This window comes from Pithys albifrons, chromosome 20 (genome assembly GCF_047495875.1).
Source record: "Pithys albifrons albifrons isolate INPA30051 chromosome 20, PitAlb_v1, whole genome shotgun sequence".
Classification (NCBI taxonomy): Eukaryota; Metazoa; Chordata; class Aves; order Passeriformes; family Thamnophilidae; genus Pithys; species Pithys albifrons.
The window spans coordinates 7,767,672-7,786,268 of record NC_092477.1 but is presented as its reverse complement, the minus strand read 5'-3'; the positions used below and the strand labels follow the sequence as shown (position 1 = coordinate 7,786,268).

The 18,597-nt window shown below is 44.6% G+C and overlaps 1 protein-coding gene across 5 annotated transcripts in view; it reads right to left on the bottom strand.

Annotated features, from left to right (window-relative positions):
* The window catches only part of SPTAN1 (spectrin alpha, non-erythrocytic 1), a 47,264-nt gene that overhangs the window by 1,881 nt on the left and 26,786 nt on the right, over nt 1–18,597 (bottom strand). For 2 of the 5 annotated variants that reach the window (XM_071574182.1, XM_071574185.1), the window contains 30 exons: nt 18,324–18,428; nt 17,566–17,589; nt 17,180–17,215; nt 16,108–16,155; nt 15,672–15,763; nt 15,154–15,298; nt 14,865–15,046; nt 14,599–14,698; nt 14,275–14,472; nt 14,007–14,153; nt 13,385–13,488; nt 13,093–13,255; nt 12,592–12,606; nt 10,800–10,931; nt 10,338–10,475; nt 9,880–9,984; nt 9,481–9,689; nt 8,631–8,751; nt 8,366–8,487; nt 7,811–7,943; nt 7,280–7,378; nt 6,853–7,012; nt 6,556–6,632; nt 6,206–6,415; nt 5,663–5,959; nt 5,070–5,182; nt 4,263–4,280; nt 1,235–1,289; nt 543–739; nt 102–155 (listed from right to left, as the gene is read on the bottom strand). In XM_071574182.1, the coding sequence (XP_071430283.1) occupies nt 102–155; nt 543–739; nt 1,235–1,289; nt 4,263–4,280; nt 5,070–5,182; nt 5,663–5,959; nt 6,206–6,415; nt 6,556–6,632; nt 6,853–7,012; nt 7,280–7,378; nt 7,811–7,943; nt 8,366–8,487; nt 8,631–8,751; nt 9,481–9,689; nt 9,880–9,984; nt 10,338–10,475; nt 10,800–10,931; nt 12,592–12,606; nt 13,093–13,255; nt 13,385–13,488; nt 14,007–14,153; nt 14,275–14,472; nt 14,599–14,698; nt 14,865–15,046; nt 15,154–15,298; nt 15,672–15,763; nt 16,108–16,155; nt 17,180–17,215; nt 17,566–17,589; nt 18,324–18,428 (3,599 nt within the window). The remainder of the gene's footprint in view (nt 1–101; nt 156–542; nt 740–1,234; nt 1,290–4,262; nt 4,281–5,069; nt 5,183–5,662; nt 5,960–6,205; nt 6,416–6,555; nt 6,633–6,852; nt 7,013–7,279; nt 7,379–7,810; nt 7,944–8,365; nt 8,488–8,630; nt 8,752–9,480; nt 9,690–9,879; nt 9,985–10,337; nt 10,476–10,799; nt 10,932–12,591; nt 12,607–13,092; nt 13,256–13,384; nt 13,489–14,006; nt 14,154–14,274; nt 14,473–14,598; nt 14,699–14,864; nt 15,047–15,153; nt 15,299–15,671; nt 15,764–16,107; nt 16,156–17,179; nt 17,216–17,565; nt 17,590–18,323; nt 18,429–18,597) is intronic. The other 3 variants (XM_071574183.1, XM_071574186.1, XM_071574184.1) reach the window with 2 other exon arrangements.

The window sequence follows — 18,597 nt, the reverse complement described above, 5'->3', positions numbered from 1 at the left end:
AGGAGCCACAGTGGATCTATGAGAGAATCCTGCTAACAGGAGCCATCCGTATCCCAGAAATCTCTCCCAGTATTCCTCAGGTGTGTGTTCCCTTCACTCACTTGAACATCATGCTGAACTCCTTCAGGGCCTCCTCAGTGACTCCAGTGGTGTTCCTGAAAGGGAAGCAGCAAAGCTGGTGACCAGTTCCTGAGCTGTGGAACTCTGAATCCATCTGCCCTCAGCCTCAAGGTGAGGAAAAGGAGCAACCAACCCTTAGTGGGAACACTTGCAATGGAACCTTCCACAGTTCACAGAATAAACTGACTCCACTGAGATGTCACCACTGCTCATGGCCAACAGGAGCTGTTCCCAGACTTCCTCCCTGTGCAGGGAGCCAGGAGGTGGTGGGGACGTACAGACACTGCATCCCTTACACTAAGCACAGGACACTCACCAGCACAGAGCACTCCAGTTCTGGCTGCAGACACAGCCAGCTGTGCCCCTGTCCCTCCCCCTGCCCCGGGTTAGACCCTTTAACCCACACGTGGGCTGGGCAGTACCGAGCTTGGATCTGCTGTTCCAGGTTGTGCTGCATCCTCATGCCCAGCTGGTCCAGCTGGTCCCACTGCTGTGCCAGCCCCACAGTGCTGTGCTCTGTGTATTTGTTGTCCAAGATAAGTGCCTCTTCCATGGCTGCTCCGAGGTCCTCGATCTTCTTCAGCTGGCTCCTCATAGCTCGGATCTCCTGGTGCTTGCGCTGTGGAGAGGGAGAAAAACCATGGAGCACCAAAAAAACTACCTTAAAAAGCCAGAACACAGGCTGGGAGGGGAAGAAGGGTTAGACTCTTTTTTTGTGCTAGGACTGTCTGTACATATACTGGGGTTTGTGAAATAAGATTCACAACAATGTTCCCTTTCATCCCTCATTATTAGATACCAACAAGGCTTGCAAACCAGTTCTGGAGACTAAAAACATCTTATTAGGAAGTGTGCTGAAAATCCTGTATCCTCTCTGCCCCAACTGCTCCTTTAGGAAATGGCAAAAAAAAGCAGAACTACATCAGTGTTGTTTAATGGCTTGTGATGTGAGCAGATACGAGACATGGGAATAGATAATCCCAGAGGTCTCTTCAGTGCTCAAAATGGATAAAATCAATTAAGATTTTACCATATATTTACACACATTTCCCTTCCCACCCCGTCTTCCCCAGTCAGTTGGGAATGCTGTTTGAGCCAGAGGGGCACATCTTACTTTAGTGGCTTCCAGCTGCGACTCCAGCGTTCCCGATTCCTCCACCATGCACGACCTAAACACAGAACCACAGTGAGGGAACGCACTTATCCCATAAAAACCAGAATGTGGGGCTTGAAATTAACAGTCCTTCCTTGAAATGAAAGATCCTTTCAGCAGTGTTGTTCTCCTATAGGTATTTCAATGCTGTTTTGTGTTTTGTTTGTTCTGACTCATCCTGTTTCATACTGACACGTGCAACATCTTGTCTGATTTTTATTTCTATATATAGTTAATTTCTAGCCCCATTTGAAAGGCAACATGATCAGCAGCCACACGTCATGCCAGACTCAAAGCACCAGCTTTACTGGACCTCACAGAATTAGAACTTAGTGCAGTCCCACCCCACTCCCTGTGCCCAGCACACACACACACCAACTGCAGGTGGGGCACTGGAGAAGGGCTGGATTGGCCAGTCAGGAGCTCTACAGAGGTGTGTTACAGGGGGAACATGGGGGTAAAAAACCATGGTGAGAACTACTGGTTTGGTTGAGAAGTAATCTTAATGTGGTGTAATCCCTGCAGAGAGCTACAGACCTCTGCTGCTCAGCAGGGCTTGGTGGGTGGGCAGGTGCCTTTCCCACCCCACCTCTCCAGGCCACACCTGGAGCAGCTGAGGCACAGCCACTCTGCTCAGGGATTCCCACTGAACATGCAGGTCACCACTGTGGCCAGGCTCTCCAAGATCTCCTAGCTATGGACAGTCTCTGGATGCTGCTTTTCCCACCCCCAAATCCCAAGCAATCTTTAAGCAGCCGTGTTTGGGAATCTCTGTCCTTCCAACACATACGGTGAGAGCTCACACTGCATGACCTGCACGTGGACAGTCTGGGCACTGTGCAGGTGGGTTGTCCTCCCCTCTGACTCTGTGTTATTTAAAAGTTCCTAAAACCTGAGTCTCTGGTATTTCAGTCACTAAAACCAGGTTTTCATCCTCACTGGAATATCTTCTCCCAGATGCTTTTGAGCTTCTTAAGGAAGGGATTTCAAGTGCTGAATCCCTCTGTGGCAATGAAAATGCACCAAACACGTGAGTGTTTCTCACTGCAGGGTTAAGGCTCAGACTCAAGGCATGTCTAGAGGTGAAGCACAAGCCCAGAACCCTGAGCAGGAAGCTGGGAACCAACCATGGAAAGAGTCTCCAGGGAACCAAACCTCCAAGCATCTCTAAGCCGTGAGAGTTAGTTGGAAGGAAAGCGAGCCTTGGAATTAAAGAGTGCATTTGAAAACCAAAGTGAGGTAAGAAAATAAGAGGAAAAAACCTTCCAGATAGATCATCCCCAACTTCATACTGATAGACACGAATGACACGACGATATGCTATGCTAGTCAAAGGAAAGAAACCAAGTAAATTCCAAAAAGGAAGAAAGAAAGAACAGAGGAAAGAACACACCGAAATACGGCCACTGCAGTGGAGCCACACTCCAAGCCAGCACTGCCTTGCAGCAAACACAAGCAAGTTCTTAATGAGAGGGAATTAATCAAATGCTGGTTGCACATACACAAAAATAATCTGTTGTTATTTTCATGTAAGTCACCAAAAAGTGAATCTCACTGAGACAAACTGAAGTTTTGCAGTTAACTCATCTACAGATTCCTTACTGACTCCTTCTCCCTTTCCCATTCCAGGCAGTGCTGGGTGCACACAAGCGGCTGCAAAGCAAGGTGTGTGCAGGGCAGCTCTCCTGGCGCTCTGCCTTCCCTCTTGCCAAGCCAGGCTAAGCACAGCCAATGCCTCTTGGAGCTAAATCCGTGGGTTTAATCTATTCAGGCAGAACTAGTGACAAATTCTGCCTGGCATATCAGCAGTCCTCTGGTAATTTGTTCAACAAAAGAGCCTGGCATGAGGATCTCCAGCTCTGACCCTGTGTCTTTGAGTAAATGGGGCCCTTCTGTCCAGTCGTTCTTGGATACCAGAACTGATCTGCAACACCCTTGACAAAGGAGCAGGGAATTCAGCATCCATTCCAGGAAAATCTGCTTGGATCTATTATTTGTACAACAAAAATGGTGCAAAGTGTTTTTATCTGGCAGGATCCAAGAAGTTGTGATCAGTTATCAGTTCTTAGGAAGAGCCTTCTCTGTCAGAGCAAGACTCAGCCTCCTCCAGCCTCTGCCCTGGCCCAGACACTGTTGGCATTTTACAGCAGGGCTCATCACAAAGCTCCCATTGTGCTGAGACTTGTCCTGCTGAAGGAATTTAACTGGACAGACACACTCGCAGAGGGTTTGGATCTGAAAACGTGTAAAGATCTTATTATTTCCTTTCCACTTCCAGACAAATGACCAGCACACATCCCAACTGGGAGCTGTTCCCAGGGACAAGGGCAGCTTAAAACTGCCGAAGTGCTGGCAAACCCCAGCCAGCTCCTGGGCTGGTGGTGGAAGGTTTGTTTTCCTATCAAGGCTACAACCTGTGTGGGCCATGGCTCTGCAGCAGATTAAACACAGGGCAGTTCATATTTGCCAGTACAGAGACTGAAGGTACATAATTTCAGTAAAGCCTCGTCATGAGACTCTTACTTTCTCCTCACCAAAACAGTCAATACTTTGGAGGTTTCACTGTTCTGAGAACAGTTATAATTGAATGTTTCATTTCACTAAGCAAGTCTCTAAACTGGAAAACTAGGAATGTCAGAACAGTCTGCCTTTGGAAAACAGCTCCATTCTCACATTCTTATCCAATTAAGAACCTTTTCCTGTGCAAGCCCTTGGAGAAAGTAACGACAAAGTCAGGACTTCAGTGGTGTGCCAGAGGCTGCCCATTGTAATTTCTTCTGCTTTTGACTGGGAAATTGTTATGTTTCTACTGGTTTGTACTAAACTACTCCAAAAATCCCGTTTCCTGTGTCTGTGCACCTCAGCCACAGGTGCTTTTCCAACACAATGGGTTTCAGCGCAGCTTTCACAGCAATGTAATGACAGAAGAACACACAGATAGAGCAGAACACACCACCAAAATTTTAAAGATATAAAATTCAATACTAACCCATCTAGCAGATAAGTCCTGTAGAATGTGAAGATCCAAACATCAGGCAGCAGGACAGAGACAAGACAGTAAGAGAGGGACAGAGATTCGGGTGGGAAGCAAACATCAAAAAGTTAAAAATCATGTTTATATTTCATGAAGACACAAACAGAACTATTTGTAAACACACACAGACAGAGAATCACAGGGTTACATGAAACAGAACTCACCTCCTCCAACCCCCAGCCAGAGCCTGTCAGAGCTGCTGACAGCACTGACTGAGCAGGGGCACCTGTAATGCTCAAAACCTCGAGAGTTTTATTTCTCACACACTTGTTAAATCTTTACTCCCTCTCCTTAGAGAACGTTATTATTAGACAGCAGCTCCAGGAAGGGATTAAAAAGTTTTAAGCTTTTTTCACAGCTTCTTTCTCTACTGGAACTCCAGTGAGATCCCAGTGCTCTGTTCAATACAAAAGGGGCATTAACAGAAATGCTGTTGGCACTTCAGTCTGCCTGGAGCTCTTTGTGCTCCACCTCCCCAGCTGTGTGTGCTGCAGGCCAGCTCAGGAATAACCAGAGACCTGGAATTACTGCAGGAAAATAAATTCAGAAGCAAGAATGTTTTAAAGTCTGGTGTTTGAGGGTTTTCCTCTCTCCTGTAGCCAACAGGGCCTCCCTCAAATCTCAGCTGCAGGAGATGAACCAAGTAATGATAAGCTGTTTTTAGCAGGAGGTATTTACAACTTGGTCCAAAATCATGTAGGATGGATACAAATACTAGCTGAGGAATTCCCTAAGGGCAGCTCCCAGAAAGACAAACTATACCTGGTCTCCTGGATCCACTGATGGAAGGCATTGGCATGCTGGGCAAATTCCTGGCGCAGTTTGTCGTTCTCTTCCTGCCTTCGCTGCTCCTTCTGCAGCTCCAATTCACGTTCCTGGGAAATGAATGATAATTTTAAACAGGGAAATGATGTGATTGGCATCATCCTGCAATAACAGCAATAACTAAGAGCTGCACCCCAGCAGAGTTCTGAGGCTCAGAACAAGACTGAGTGCTCAGTGTCCTGGATGTCCAGAGAAAACCATCTCGGGTGACAACTCAGAATGTTCCTACTGAGAACTGGAATAGAACCAGCACCTGTTTCACTGCACAGAAGAGAAGTGAAAGTTACTTTACAGTTAGCAACTAAGACACACATGCTTTGCCTTTGGAAAGGCCACCAGTGGAAAACCACCCGAACAAGTGACAACAGCACAAGTTTATAGTTAATGGTGGCATTTCTTTGCTCATGAATTTTGAGGTATTTTCATCTGGGCTACACTGACAAACTCTTGTACTGATTATCTCAGAGGACAACTTCCAGGGATAACTGAAAAGCCATAAGGTATGGAGAGTCTTTCCCTGTCTGACTTGCCTTGATGATTTTCTGCAGATTCCTCCAGGTTTCTTCAAGAGCCTCCATGGTGAACCAGGTGTAGGGGTTGGAGGCCACACGGAAGCTCTTGATCTGCCGATCCAGCTCTGCCAGCTGGTTGAAGTCGGCCTGGGCAGAGCTGAGGGAGGACCTGAAAGCATCATGGGCTTCTCTCAAGGCTTTGATCTCCTCCAGGGAGTTGCAGCGCACGGGATCTGTCAGGTCCTCCTCGGCATTCTCGAACCAGCTGTTGAAGGCAGACGCCTTCTTGGCGAACGTCAGGAACAAATCCTCGACCTTGGGAGGAGAACAAATCCAGGTATCCAGTTATGCAGAAATGCAAACATTCTGTAGGAGCTGGTCTGCAGTTAACATGCACCATATCACATATTTCTTACAAACATTTCCAAGATTCTTGTGTTAAATCTCCAGGATCTCCACAGTCATTAATTGCAAAGCCATCAACAAGATACAGGAGTTTCAAGTATTTGTGTTTTATGAAGCACACAATTAGATTTTTGTAGCCCCTGGTTGGCCACTCACCTTTCTGAAATGCTCCTGAGCCTCCAGGAGTTTCTTTTTCCTGGCAGCAGAGTTAGCAAGGAGCTGGTTCCAGCGTTTCATGAGGGAAGCGTGCCGGGCCTCAATGGCCTTGGACTGGATGTGCTTGGCTGCCAGCAGCTGGTCCTTCAGAGCAGTGATGTTTGCAATGCCCTCCTGCTGGAAAGCCTGAAGACCAGCATCAAAAGTTTCCTGGAGCATTAAAAGAACAAAAAATATTTTAGGTTGTATTTTAATTCAATCTTTTCAATATCCTGCACATATTCTTGGGTACTGTGGAAGAGCTCTCCTGTTCTCTCCATCCCTCCTGGGCTGGCAGAGGCAGCACTGACCTGTTTGGTGAGCAGGGTTTGCACTGAGGAGAGGTCACGTCCATAATCATCTGTCTTCAGACTGTTTTCCTTCTCACCTGGAAAATGAAACAGATTTTGTAAAAATGCCATTTCTCCATTTCAAACATTCCCTCAGTTCCACATCAGGTTACCCCAAAAGCTTAAAGCAGGAGCAGCACTGCTGGGTTTAGGTCTGCCTGTTTCAACAGCAGGGGAGGAGCTACTGGAGATGTTTGGAAATGAAGAAGCATGACAGTTTGTTTGTGACCAAGTACTGTGCTCCAGCACAGAACATACCTATCCATGACTCCACCACATCTGCTTTCCAGTTGAACTGGAGGAAGGCTGAGTTCTCATCCAGTTTGGCTTTCCTCTGAGCTGCTGCTTTCTCCAAATCTGACACCTTGCCTCTGAGCCCCTTCATCTTGGCAGTGATGTTTGCCTCGTGGTGATTGTTCTACATGACAGAGGGGGAGAAAAAAAAGCATCCCTTATGATGTTAAGGTCATCTGAGGCATCCAGGACATTGGTGACAGAGCAAGGACTTCAAGCTGAAAGGCTGTCTGAGAACCAACTCTGAAAGCAAAACACCTACAGCTTATTCTGCTGCAAAAAAATGACTAGGAGTTCTTTTCAGAAAGATGACAGAGAAGAGCAAGTCTGCTGTGACATGAAGATGTCCTGGGGAGCCTTTGAAGGTTTCTCTTTACCAGTTTCTGCTCACCTTTTTAATGAGATCCTCCCCATTAGCACAGACATCGTTCACTCTGTCCTTGTGCACAGTGAAGTCAGTCTCGAATGCCTCGTGCTTCTTCAGCAAGCCCTGCAGGTGTGAGACAAAGGCCCTTCTAAAAACCATTTCTCACCATTTATTAAGAAGTAATTAATTGTTATTAATCAGCTAGCATAAACTCTTTCTGACTAAACCTATTAACAGCAGCTGTTTAGCACTACTTGCTGTTTTTCTGTGAACTAAAAGAGACTGATAATTCACTTCCAGTCTAGTCCAGACATTGGCTGTAACCAGGACTGTCCATCAGAGTCAGGAGAAGCAAAGCTACACCAAACTGCAAGTCATTTCTACAGGAAACAGCACACTTGGGATGCTTTTATAAAGTCATGTTTTTTACAATGTAGGCCTTCAAAAGGCACCAACAACAACCTCTCTTTAAACTGTCTGTCCAGTCTAGAGGTCTGTTATGCTCCCACCAGAAATAATGCAACGACAACAAGGAGCTGAGAGTCTCCTCCATACCTGGATAGCAGCAAGTGTGTCCCCATAGTCCTCACTGGCTACCAGTGTCATTTTCTCATTGATCCAGGCTTCTTCTTCCTCAACATTTGCCACAAACTGCTGGTACTCCAGAGACTCCTCCAGACGCTGACCCCTGTGTGGGGAGGGGCAAATGGGTCAGTGTTGCTTTATGGCTTTTAGGCAAGATAAAAACCGTGCAGCGCCTGAACCCCAAACACACAGTCATTCACACTTCATTCCTAGAGCTGCAGGTCTAGGAATTCCCTGGACCACAAAGCCAAGGGCTGAAGGGAACCATCTCCTTGGAAAACCTCCTGGTACTGGATTAAAGCCCATTGATTTCAACTCTGTGGTTTCCAGCTAGTGCAAGAAAAGATTAAACACAATATACACCTCAAATAGAGACTCATCATGTTTCTACTGAGGAACATTTTCAATAGTCTTTTAGAGCCTTTCACCAGCAATCTGTGACCCATACCCTGAAATTTAGTAATCTGGTCATTACGAATCCATGTAACTGTTTTAATTAATCCTGAATTTTACAGAAGTTCATACCTAGCAGCTGCCAACTGTTTTAACTCCTTCCAGTGATCCACAAACTGAGCCAGTCTCTGCTGTATCTCCTCCTTTCCAATTGTGTTGTCATCTGAAAGCTTCTTGCCTGTGTCCAGAACACCCTGCAGAGAAACACACAGTTAACATCACCTGCTCCCCTCAGATTTGTTCTGTTTGGGTTCCAGCAAATCTGCTGTAGCTTTAACTCTGCCACAAGCAAGAAAGGTGCTGCTTACAGAGACCTCTGTCAAGGAGAGGGATTTACCTGGATAGCTGGTTCATGGGCAGCCAATTCTGCCTCCAAACGCTTGTGTTTCTTCCTCAGGTTCTGCACCCCAGTCAGGTCTCTGCCATAGTCCTCTGAGCTCACCAACAGCTTCTTCTCCCTAAATTCAAGAGAGAACAGAGGAAGATAAAATTTGGAAATCGTTTCTAAAGGTCAAACCTGATAAACCCCCCCACAAACTTCAGATAAGGAAGTGCTTGACACAGCACAGAAATATTGGATGTAAAACCTTGTGCACACATGAGTTATTAGGACATTCAGGGTATGTGTGATGGAAAGAAAGGTGACAGAGGGCCTGTCATTTATCTCTGAAAGACAGAATTTCTCTGTACCGTTTTCTTTTTAAAAATATTGATGCCTTTTGCAAAGTTTACCTGCTGTTGTCCAATTTTTTGTTTGCTTCTTTTAAAAGCATGACAAAAGCAGTGCTCTAGTTGGAATGATTTCTAGGGGGCTCACTTTGTTCCCTCCTCCCAAGGTACTAACACCAACATGGAAAGAGATTTGATTAATTACTACAACTGGCTAGAATTAAACTTGAATCTGAAAGAGGCTTGAATTCTTGGTAGGGTCTTTCCTAAAAAGACTAAAGTCAGATTTCAGTTATTTGGTCTGAGTCTGAACAGTGTTACATTTTCTGCCCTTGTGATTTGACCACAGAAAACTGCAGATAAAAAGCCAAACACGAGTTTTCCTGCAGTGGCAGCAAAGGTGGTTTCTTGTAGAGACACACTTATGGAAAGGCAGGTGCAGAGCCACACCACAAGACTGTGGTGTCACTGGCAGCAGGAAGGTCCCCCCTTAAGCCCAGAGGTTCCAGAACACCCACTTGATCCAGGACTCCTCGTCGTCCATGTCACGGAAGAACTGGTGCAGCCGGTGGGACTCGTTGAGCTTCGCGCGCCGCGCGGACGCCATGCCCTTGATCCGCTGGAAACGCCCGTTGATGGTCTCCCGCTTATCCTTCACTTGGGAAGTGTCAAAAGCACTGCTGGTCATCAGACTGTCAGCCTGGCTGTTCAGGTCCTTCAGCCGGTCCTGGACACGTGGGAGAGAGTGGGAATTGCTTGGATCCTGTTTCCAGGATATGCCAGGATACAAATCAGAACCTGACTGTGCAGTCAGAGCTTTCAGGAACAAGTCTGTGACTGCAGCAGGTACCAAAGTGGCAGCTGTAGAGTTTATAGGACTGTGATTTATCTTCCAAAACTAAAGGAGAAAGCAATACCTCATGAGCAGATATATCAGCTTCCAGTAACTGGTGCTTTTTCAGAAGGTTGTTAACAGATGCCAAGTCCTTCCCATAGTCTTCAGATGCCAACAAAGCCTCCACCTGGGGATGGAAAAAGGAATGGAGAACAAATTATGTTTCCACAAATTCCTTGAAATTATAATGCTTTAAAACTGTGCAAATTACTTCTCAGTTTTCTACAGTGTGGATAAACCTTTGCCTTGTCATCTTTTTAATACCAAAAATGTACTGTGCAAATTTGCTTCTCACCTGACTGTTCAGAACAAGTAACATGGACACATCCACAAGATTTTTATTAGTAATAAAGTTTTTTTTTTCAAATAAACCCAGACTTTCTCAGAGGTAGATAGTGCTCCACCAACTCTAACAGCAGCAAAGAGAATAAAAAATTGGAAAAACAAGTCTTGCAAGTAATTAATTCTCATCTAGGTTACCTCTGAAAGCCAAAAGTCAAAGTCCTTGATTCCAGTATTGAAGTTCTGTTGTTTATTAGCTTCTTTCAATTTCTGGCTCTTCTCTGCCGATTTCTGCACCAGGAACTGCCACTGGTCAGCCAGGGCAGCCAGACGTGCCTGCCGGAAAATGGGAAAGTAGGAACATAAATCCTGATAAATGCCAAGCCAGCATATGGTGCAAGTTTGGCTGCTGAGTCCAGATCTGCAAATGGCAGAGTCACTATTTCATGCTGCCCAAATATAATTCAGTTCAACTTTTATATCCCAATCAGGATCAGGAAAATCTCTCATCCTTGGTCCACCTGATTTCTACTGGGCAGTTGAAACAGAAAAGCTTCTATAAAAACAAGATTTGTCTGAGAGGGTCCCTCTCCTCCCTGAGTTATCCAAACAGGATAATAGAATGATAATAAAGGCAAAGTTAAGGCAGACTCGTCCCACCTTCACGGCATCCTCGCTGCCGGCGCAGGCGCCCCTCTCGATGAGGGAGTTGCCCATGTCGATGACGCCGCGGATCCGGTCGGCGTTGGCGTGGAGCTCGGCCTCAAAGGCCTGGTGCTTCTGGTGTTTGCTCTGCAAGGGCAAAACGAACTGTCAGAGGCCGGCAAAGGGCTCCTCAGTTGTTCTCATGGGCTCAGTTGTCACCAAGAGGTTTGTAAGTCAGGCTGTGCTGAAGTTCTTTCTCAGTAGGAATATTTAGTTGAATGACTGTCAAGCTTTGGCCTGGCAGAGCTGTGGGTGAGCTGATGCACAGAACTCAGGGAACACCCCCTGCAGTTCACAGGTGTCTGTGCAACACTCCTTGCACTGAGCTGGGGCTGCAGTAACCCTTCCTCAATGCATCCCTTCCTTTTCAATGCATCCCTTTGAAAAGCAGCAGTTACACATGCCCTGAGCACAGATCATCCTTTCTACCCCTACAGTAGCTTCACAGGTTTCTATTTCTCTTCCTAAAAGCCTTTATAGCCTATCTGCTCTCTGCAGTTTTGGTGTTAGTCAAAGTCATACACGGCCACAATATATATATAAATAATGAATTAACAGTAAAAAAACCTCTATAAAACCACAACTGAGTTAGTTGGTAAAAATGTTTCCCTGCCAAGTTGAGAGCACCATGAGAACAACAGGAGCCTTGGAGTGGGAGGGCCTGTGCAGCTCTCTCATATATCCATGATCCATCCACCCACCAGGAATATGACAATAGCACAGGAGTGACAAGACAGGATTTGCAAGTATAAACTGGAAATGAGAGGAGCATTGGACATGGGTAGAGAGTGTCCTGAGAGAATGGAACGAAAGGAAATGTTAGATTAAAAGAGTGGAAATACTACAGCGCTGGCATGAGAAATTCTGCATGAACTGCTTCATTCTGGGAACTGTAAATCCCAAAGGCTGAGATTACAAAAACATCCTTCAAAGCTACATCTACCAACATGGAAAAGTCAATTTAAGAGCTGCCAATTGCATATCTCCATATAATTACCATGACAACAACCCTCAGACAAGGCTTTCTAGTTTAATATAAAATTGTCATCTTTTTCCAACTAAAAATAATAGCAATTTAATGTACCACAGCCTAAGGTGACAAATTACTCTTTACTTTCTTACTCATTAGCTTCCCCTTTCTTTGTTCTGTCTTCTGCCTCCACATATCCTCATTTTACTCCCTTTCTTGGGCTCTCACAAGTGCTGTCAGCTTCCCATCTGGTGCCTTATCTTTTTCTGGAGTGTTCTTTCTGTATGATTCCCTTCTGTGCTATTACTACAAAAATAAGCCATGTAGGTCTATCATTTATTGAACTCTTGATTGTACAAACACAAGCCAACAGCACTGGCATTATGTCCTGTATCAAACCATCCCCAGTGGTGATCAGACAAGGGGATGACAGGCCAAACAGCCAACTCTCTGAAAAAGAAGGAAAAAAATCCCATTTTCCTATGGGCTAACTCCTAACAAAGCCTGAACTACATCACTAACACACCACAAATTACACAGATCATGCAGAACACCTGCAAAACAAATACATAAATAAATGATGCTGAGTAGGCATTAACAAAAAAGCCACACCCATAACACAGGATCAGCAGCTGTACCTGGATGGAGGTCAGGAACTAACAGAAAACAAAGAGATTGCATGAACTGATGGATGGAGCAGCAACCAGAGCTTGGGCTCACACAGAAAATATACAAAGAAAATAAAATCACATACCAGGGCTAGTCCAAACTACTTACCAGCAGTTTGGAAAGCTATAAAACAGATTGAGAGAAGTAGTTCAGTTCATTTATACTACTTCATAAACCAGCAGTAAAACACAATAGGTAACTTTATTCCTTATTACTGAAAAATAAATGAGATTTCACATTTTATAGCAAGTTAGAGATGAGACCCAAGAACTCCATTTCCTTATTGTACTGTGTAGGTGCTGGAAGAGAGACAGAAGAGCTACTTGAGTTTCTTTAGGAAACTTGCTGCTGCAGACACCACATATCTTATTAATTATATGCATGAATAATTAATTATACACATCAATAATTACCAAGTGAGCTCTATTTTGGGTCTCCTTTCATGCATAATGTAGCTTCCATTTTCTCCTTGTTAAAGGAGATCATGTCCAACATGATGTATCACTGTTCTCTCTGAACAAGAACTCCTGAGCATGGATTTTCAATCCAGAGAAGGCTTTGCAAAGCTAAAAATTCTGTTTGGATAGTTGAGCCCAGAACCACATTCACCTGGATGTTTGTGGGATCCTTATAGGACTCATCACTTGCAGTTTGGAGCTTCTCACTGATCCAGGCTTCTATCTCATCCACATCCCGACTGAACTGCTGGAGCGTCTGTGACTCCCCGAGCTTCGACCTCTTCTCGATCATTTGAGCTTTCAGGCGAAGCCACCTGGGTGCAACACAATACGTGGGAATGAAACTCTAGGACCACACAGAGCATTCCACAGCCACAGAAGGTGCCCAGGGAGTATTTCCTTGCAGGCAGTGCCTGATTCCACCCCCCCAGGGCAGCACTGACCTGTCCAGCACCTCGTTGCGCCGGCTGGCGATGACGCCTTTGGCGTAATGGTCGGCTGCGATCAGCTGGTCAGCAAAGGACTGCAGCACTGCAATCTTCTCCTCCTGGTAAACACAGAAGCCATCAGTTAGAACTGTGGTTCCTTAAAGTCAAGTGATGAGCTGAGTTTAGAACAGAATAAGCCTTTTTTTCTTCTTTAAATATGCAGTTTTGCAAATGGGACTCTCTGAATGAAGTCCTGTCTTCTACAGGACTGCAGAGTCCAACTTGAGAACACCTTTCACCTGTGGCATTTAGAATAAAGTATCTTTTGTATTTAGTATCATCTCCCAATAAATCTGGGCAGCTTTCTGTTACAAGAAACCGAAAATATACCCTTTTCTGTCATCAAAAAAAGAAGACTTGAATCACTAAAAGATTTACACAAATACTCATCACTATTCCTACACTATCTATAGGCAATGCAACACACCCTGATCTGCATAAATGGCTTCTACCCTTTGCATAAGATCCCACATGGCTGAATATTTGGAATGGAACTTCAGAAGCGGGAACTTCTTTTGCTGATAATCCATGTCAGAAAAACTGAACTATTTCCCCTTGCTCCAGCTGCACCCCTCACCTGGACATTGATTGCTTTATCAAAATCTTCATGTTTCTTGATGAGAGCCTCCACACTGTCCAAGGAGTCCCCTTTATCCTCTGTGTTCAGGAAAGCCTCCCGGGCAGCCATCCAGTTCTCGGCCTGTTCACAGTCCCGGTGAAACAGCTGGGGAGAAAAACCTCCAGAGCATGAGCAGGACAGACCAAGAGCACTGCTCACCACCATGGAAGGACAAACCTTTCCATGAAGAGAGGAATTATTTCACTTTTCCAAACTGCAGCAATACCTGCAGCTCCAGGCACTGGTCCAGCATCATTCTGCGCTGCACCCAGGCCTTCTCCAGGTCTGTCCGTTCTTGGTCCAGAGTATCCAGCTTCTCCTTGATCTCTGGGCTGGCATAGTGTCCATGAGCCAGAAGTTGTTGTCCAAACTGTTCAAATGCCTGGAAAGTGCCAGCCCTTGCATCTATTTCCGTGCGGTGTTCCTGTGAGGGGCAGAGGTGCCTTGGTCAGTAACCAGCTGGGACTGACCTGGTTTTGGAACTCTGATTGGAAAGGGTCAGAAAAAGGAACATTTGTTGATGTTTATGACACACTTATCTTTCACATACCTGGTGTCTTTCCAGTAAAGCTTCAGCTCCAGTCACATCCTTTGCAAGTTCATCTGAGGAGACCAGGCCCCGGATCCCGTTGATCCAAGACATGAGGTCCCTGGGAACACACATTAATAGGGGATTTTTCCCTCCCTCCATTGCAATAATACAGAACAGGGAAAACAGTCCTTTTCTGAACACCTCATAAATGTCTTGTGGAACAACAAGCCACATATACCTCACTACTAATAACCCACACACAAACTGAGGAGGGGAATCTTTACCTGAAGTCACTGAGGAAACGCTGCAGGTCATGGGAATCTCCAAGCTTCTCCTTGCGCTGGTCAGCACGTTTTCCCAGACTGTTCCAGGCCTGATTGAGCTCAGTGCATTTTTCTTGGAGATCTTCAGCAGATTCTGGGTGTGACTGAATCAGACGCTGGGCAGTTTCACCAAGAGAATTCACCTGGAATTAGAGAAAAGGAAATAAGACAGAGAGAAACTTTGCTATAGTTCCATCATTTCTGCTGGAGAAAAAGAAAGTCTTTGGGTTTGTCCTCCTCACAATCTCACCTTGTCTCCCAGAGCTGCCAGGTCTCTCTCAAAGCCTTCGTGCTTTCGCTGCAGTGCCTGAACACTGGCCAGGTCATGCCCATAGTTGTCTGTATTTAATGCTTGATTCTTCTCCTCTATCCATTCTTTGGTTTCATCAGCATCTCTGAATTGAAGGAAGGGAAGGCAAAAAGACAGAGATGACACCAGGACCTCTGGGACCCCGCAGGTTGCCACTTTCCAGAGAAGCTCAAGTAGTTGATGGTTCCATTACATTATTTCCCAAAGTGACACACGCAAACTTTGGTAAAATAGGACAGAAGTCCAGACCCCCCAAACCCACAGCAATTCCATGATTCCATATTAACAAGTCTTTCTTTTCCTAGTAAAATATGAAGAATTCTTGTTGGACCACCCTCCACTGAACAAGGTGGGGGCTAAAATATGATTTGTTTAGAACAGGTCACACTGTGTTTTAGAGCTCTTCACAGTCAAAGCACTGGGCTGAGTCACGACTAAGGATAACACAAACACCTCACCTGTGGAATCTTTGGACCTCGTGGGCACTGCCCAACAACTGGCTCCTCTCCTCTGCCAGCTGCTGCAGAGACCTCCAGCGCTCATTCAGCTCCTGAATGAGGGGAGAAGAGGGTCAAGACTGGCCTTTCACTACAGGTGAAGGTCACCACATTCTGCTTCACCCCAGAAGAAAGCACCGACTCACACAGCCCAGTTAAATAAAGTAATTTTAAGGGTTTCCCCCTACATCCCCCTAAGATGTAGAACTGAATTATTCTATGTATATAATAAGATACTGATGTAAACTCAGGAGCAAATGCTGTACATGCCAATGCCTCTTTCAGTAAGTTGATTCAAAAGGGCTTATGAAGCTCAATGAAAGACAAAGGCTATGGAAAGGGAGGGTAAAAAACCCTCTCAGCTTTTAACTCAGCTCAGAAAAGGTTGTATAATTACCTTGATGGAGTTGAAGGTTGCCACAGTGTGTACCATCAAACGTGCAGACTGTGTGAAAAGGCAGAAATAAAAAATGTAGCATTAAAGTCACCTCCAACCAACCAAAGCCAAAATCAGACTGAGAGAAAACTCCTTAAAAATTAAACTAAAAAAAACCCCACAAAGAAAGTAAATGTAAGTAAATTACAAAAGCAATTAAGAATAATTGCTTGCAAGGCACAGGGTATTAGAGAACAGAGTAAGAGTAGTTTCAAATTTTTAAGTGAGTACTGCCTTGTTTGTGTGAATTGAAGCAAACAACAATAGTCTTAAGGACAGAAAAAAGGCAAATTTAAAGGCAACTTTCAACAAATGAATTAAAACCCCCCAAACTCTTAGTCATAGTTTGTTAAGTTACTATGAGGCTCTTCAAGTTCAATGTACATGTTTGGAATCTGTGCAAAAATTTACTTTACAGATCACCAGTTCTTACTGAGATATCTGCATTTTCCACAATGCTCCCAAAATACTGCACACTGATGTGGCTCTCCCACACTTACACAGCTTAAAAGATGTACAAGCAGCTTTAAGTTGAAGAGGGTGGATGTTAAATATAAAACATGGGAATGAAATACTAGGCAAAAACAGAATTTTGGATAATGTAAAAAAATATTTAAGATATTTTTGTGCATCAGCAGGTGACAGCAATTCCATTGTAAGCCACTGATGAATGGAAAAGGCTTCCAACTACCACAGAAAATGAGATGGAGATGACTCATGCAAGACAAATCCTAAAGGAATATTGACATAAATGGCTTTGACTTTTAGGAATAAAACTTTTTTGTTGTAGCAAGCAGAAAGAAAAGAACTCATGCAAAGGGAACAGAGATTATTTCTCATCTAGTGGTCATGCAGTACCTACAAATGTTAGCATTAAACTGGAATCAGCCTTAAGAGTACAAGCTCAAAATAAAATAGCTTTGAAGCAGAAGTGAAAAGCAGACTGTTGGCAGTTTCTATGGCACTAAAAAGATGAAGTGCTGTAGTTTTTCTTTTATTTTCCTGCTGTGTGCTGCTGAGTGATGACACCTACCTTCCAAGGAGAGGCTGTCTTAGAATCGGTTTCATCCTGTTTGAAAATGTGAAGAAACAACTTTAAATATGAAGCAGAATCTAAAACTATCAGAATGTATGAAAAAACTTTGAAAGATCTCCATGTTCAGCCTTTAAAAGGGTAAATAGATTTTTACACGTATTTATTTGTATCAAGTTTGGGTTGTCCTGCTTGCTTAGATTTGTGATGTAGGGCCAGACACTGAGGGAATAAAGGGCTCAAAGATAAGATGATCTTTGTATGTCCTTTGCAGGTGTTCAGTGAGTTCCATCATGGAAATGAACCACAATCACAGCTGAACTTCCACTTGTACATCCCAAACCTGGCACAACTGCCACACCACCCACCTCAGAACTCACACTTACCCTGGGCATCATCCCATAGACCTCCTGCAAAGGAGAAACAGAAACAAACAGTTATTTCCTGACAGAAGGAACATTTTTCGTTGTTTTTAAAAAGGACAGATAGCAGGGGATGTGCTCCCATCCTTCTGCAAACTGGTTATCAGTATGTGCTTAAGCCAAACAGTGCTCACACAGCCTAAATGTGTAGCAGGATCATCTACTCATCATCTTGGAGCTCAGAAAACAAACAACCTGCTCAAATACTCCATTGGCACAGGATAGAATTATTTACAGGTACAGCTCAAGTATGTAAAAACCTGGCAAAAAAAAGAGGTACTAAAAAGAAAACAAAACAGAAAACCCATAACCCCCCACTGCTCTAAGCTGAACTCTGTTTTATTTCTTTTCCCTCACCATTTTTTCTGCAAATAAATAATGGCTGAATTTCAAATTTTTAGGAAGTGAAGTTAATGCATGCATTTTCTTTGACTTTTAATATTATTCTAAAGACTTCCCATTCCTAACAAAAAAAAGGGAAAAGGTCCAGATAGTGCAATTTGCTCTAGAATTAATGAACCCCCCCCAATACTCAGGGTCCCCCCTTGTGATGGTCAGAACAGGCATTGGGGGTCTCTGGTTACAATATCACAGTTATCATACCAGAGAGCAAAAAGGAACAGCCTGAATTCTGCAATGCCAGGCAAAGACAACAGACAAAAGGAAAGGAAAAAAGAAAACGTTTTGCTTGTCTAGATCTGATACTCAGAGAAAAAGAGGACCTGTTGCTGTACTGCTTGTACTTCATCTGCCATCAGCCCCTCTGACTCCAGGTCCTTGGCAACCTTGTTGATGTCCTTGAGACGTGACTCGTTCGCCTTCAGATCCTGCACAGAACAGGGAAATGCCAAACATTCACACAGGGAAAACGTGTGGAACAACACAACAGGAGTGCCCAGTGTGAGAACAGCAGGAACCCTTAAAATTCTCTGTGGGATGAGAGTCTGTGCCAGGGGATCCCACCTGCCAGTGCCAGCCATCAGTTGGGCAAAGAAA